This window comes from Amblyomma maculatum, chromosome 1, assembly GCF_055883805.1.
Source record: "Amblyomma maculatum isolate TAMU_Amacu chromosome 1, ASM5588380v1, whole genome shotgun sequence".
Lineage (NCBI taxonomy): Eukaryota > Metazoa > Arthropoda > Arachnida > Ixodida > Ixodidae > Amblyomma > Amblyomma maculatum.
Window position 1 is genome coordinate 468,210,018 of NC_139344.1, and position 3,481 is coordinate 468,213,498.

The following is a 3,481-nucleotide window of genomic DNA, read 5'->3' on the forward strand; positions in this document are numbered from 1 at the left end:
TAAGGAATTCTAGTTGCTCACACAGGTGTTTTTCGTTTTGTTTCTGTTCAAATCGCAGTTTACTACTTTTTTCAATTTCCTTCAGTTTAACTGCCTGTTTAAATTCTTCCCAGCCCACGGCAACACTTATCGGCTGCTCTGCGAGCAACTTTTTTAGCTCCTCCTCAACGTCCTTAACATAACCCTCGTCCTCCAACAATTTCGTGCTGAGTTTCCATAGGTCCCAGTTAAAGATGTTTTTGCTTTGATTTCTGCCGAAGTTTGCAATCACTAGACAGTGATCACTAAAGCACACTGGTCTAACCTCATACGATGCACACAGCGGCACTAATTCAAGCGATACATACAACCGATCAAGTCGTGCGTGGCTACTGCCTTGAAAATGAGTGATTTGCAGTTGAGTAGCATTTGCAAACACACTTCCAACATCTTCCAAGTTTTGACCGTGAATAACTGAATTCAGGATCTCCGCACTCTTATCCTTCACTGTCAAGCATTTTACACGGTCTTCAGCGCGACAAACACAGTTGAAATCCCCCAACAAAACTATGACCTTTTCACAATTTAGGTTCGTTTGGAAACGTTCAAAAAACATCATTCTCTCGGAAGCTATATTAGGTGCATACACACACATAACTCTGAAGTTTACATCGTAATGTGAAAAATCAACAATCTGGAGCCGGCCACTTTGACACGAAACAGCGACTGCACATTTATACCAACTTTGTTACGTATGAAAAGGGCACAGCCGCCAGAGGAACAAACTGAATGACACACACAAACGTCGAAATGCAGTCTGAAAGCGGACACCATTCGATCTGTCGCTTCTTGGCTATAAATTTTGGTTTCTTGAACAGCTACTACGTGCAGATCGTTCTCAATGAAAAGGCGGTTAAGCTGGCACTGTCGCCTTCTTGCTCCGAGGCCCCGTACGTTTATTGTAGCTACACGTAGCGCTTCAGGGAGGTTGATTGCCATGTCGAAGAAAGAAAAGGACCCTATCTCATGGTGTCTACATAAACGACAAACCCCGGAACCCCGTGCCACCTCTGTATGGCATGAACTACACAAAACTACGGAGGCGGTTTACCCGCCTGCCGTGATTCTACAGGAATGTTCGGACGCGGCTTCAAGGTCGAACGCCTCATACCTGATGTTTTAGTCGGTGGCTCGTCTCCGCCACTGGCACCAAGTTGGGGCACATTCGGAGCAAGTTGCTCGTGCGGCCGTTTTCCGACCGTTTGGCTGACCGCTGCACCGAGAGCGTCCATGGGCTGGGTGTCGCTAACCACAGAGTCAGATAATGTCACAGCCGCACCATTCGGCACGACGGCGACGGCCGATGCAGACTATGGGGAAGACTTCTCGGGCGTTGCGCCTGCGACAGGTTGACACTCCAGTTGTTCCGTCTGTGGGGCCCCCGCCGTGGTCTCTTGCAGCGACGATACAGTAGCCGCTCTCGATGCCTCCTCCGCGTCGGCTTCATCCATGAGCAGTTCAGCAGCGTCTCCGCTGCTCACGGGCCCGGCGACGCTGGCGTACGTCCGAGAACACTGGTTCTCGTCATGTCCGAAGCGACGGCAGGAACCGCACCGTGGAATGCGGCAGTCGCACCGAATGTGGCCCGTGCCTCGACACCGCAGACAGAGGGGAGCCCTGCCCGCAACGACCACAAGGGCTAGCTCTCCAGCGACGTTCACCTGGTGGGGCAGGTCGTCCAGCTTCACGCCGGCATTCAACTTCAACGTCACAAGCCTCGTGGTCGAACCCTTATCCGCCACACCCTGTGCGCGCCACCGCTCCCTAGATATGTCGGTCACTTTGCCGAACGGCGCGAAAGCGAGCCGCACGTCCTCGTCCGGTACGCTGGGCAGCAGCCAATGTAGCTTCATTCGGATGTCTCGGTTCGCCGGGTCAATCACGAGGCATCGAGCAGATTTCACTTTCAGCTCACCCATTTGCACAATCTTCTTTACGCCCACGTCGTCCTTAAAGGTTACGGCCCAAACGTGGCTCATGCGGTACGCCCCTAGGGCGATAACTTCCGGCAGGAGCGATAGGGGAGCGAGCGCATCCCGGAAATCTTCCACCCGGTATGGGCGAACCCTGATGTCTCCGTGCAAGAAAACAGTGTTTAGAACGAATCGTCCTGTAGGCAAACTAGGCAATACGACCTGGTATTCTTCACTCGATGCGAAAACCCTGTCACCGCGGCTCGACATGGCCGCTGTAGCCGCTCCACCGGAGCTCGCCATAACACGTCCGTCACGCTCGGTGGCCGGAAATGGAATCCTGCGCCACTCTGCTTTTATTTTATGACCATCTTTAAACCCAGATTTTATGCACACATAAAATTGCGCAACGAAGAGACATGGGTAAAAACGATGCCAGCTCGGGCTGCTGGAAAAGCATGCAGTTAAAGTGAAATGCACTTCATTGCAGACAACAAAGCGATTACAGTTGCCTGAGAATTAATTGACTGATTTTTTGAAAACAAAAAAAAAAAAGATATAGCAGAAAGTGGTTTCGATCCGCGGACCTCTGGGTTATGGGCCCAGCACGCTTCCACTGCGCCACACTTTTATTTTTTTTCTTTATTGCCGTCAAACACAAAACATAAATACACATGATAAAACACGTCAACTACACTTGAGTTAACGCGTACACGGCTAAAATCTTTTCAAGTGCACCAACTCATCAAACAGAGAATGCCATTGTGGTGGATCCTGCTGCATCCTGAAAGTTTCGCGTATATACACCGCACTTTCAATAAAGTTTTCACGCGCAGATTGTGTCTCTATATCTGCATATCGCACCTGCATTTGTGTTTTCCACAAACTATGGAGGCCAAGAAGCATAATTAAATCATAAGGTGCATCATCGTTCTTCACTGGTAGGAATCTGATATCGTACGGAGTTAGGGGAAGTTCCTTTTTAATTTGTCCTTTGGAGGACGTCCCATAGAAAGACAGCATCCCAACATTGTAAGAAAACGTGTTCAATTGTCTCTGGTTTTTTGCACAACAGGCAATTTGTTGTCCATGGGACGAAGATACCTTTTTCATTCAGCCAGGTTTTAACAGGGAGCGTATTAGAGTGAAGTTTGAAAAGGAACGTTTTAGCAGATGGCCTCACGGGCATCTTTTTGACTCTTTTCAGAACGTCCTGCCCTGGGCCTCCACTGTGTAATGCCCGGTAAAAAGGCAGCGGCAGCATCACGTCAATGAGATCTTTATACAGTTTTTTTCTGTTAACATTGGAAAGGTAATCAAAAGAAAACCGCACTTCCAGCAACTTGCACGAAAAAACAACCTCGTGCAGGTAGCCAGTCACAGTACCAGGCATGTTATCACATGACACAATCCATTCAGGGAGCAGCCTCTGCAATCGCACTTGCATCACAGTTCTTAGAAAGGTATCGTTTTGATCACGCAGGAATATAAATCGCGAAACTACTTGACGCAAGAACAAATGGGCAAGG

The 3,481-nt window shown here is 49.1% G+C and overlaps 1 protein-coding gene across 1 annotated transcript; it reads right to left on the reverse strand.

The window, feature by feature from the left end:
* Window positions 1-216: 216 nt before the first annotated feature.
* LOC146209907 (uncharacterized) lies at window positions 217-2,269 on the reverse strand. Its single transcript, XM_084587467.1, has one exon. It carries the CDS (start codon window positions 2,253-2,255, stop codon window positions 1,350-1,352), a length of 906 nt encoding a protein of 301 aa, XP_084443593.1. The 5' UTR covers window positions 2,256-2,269; the 3' UTR covers window positions 217-1,349.
* Between the last annotated feature and the right edge of the window lie 1,212 nt (window positions 2,270-3,481).

What these genes read in the sequence shown, in the direction of transcription:
- LOC146209907 (XM_084587467.1), bottom strand. Translation starts at nt 2,255, where the DNA reads ATGGCGAGCTCCGGTGGAGCGGCTACAGCGGCCATGTCGAGCCGCGGT.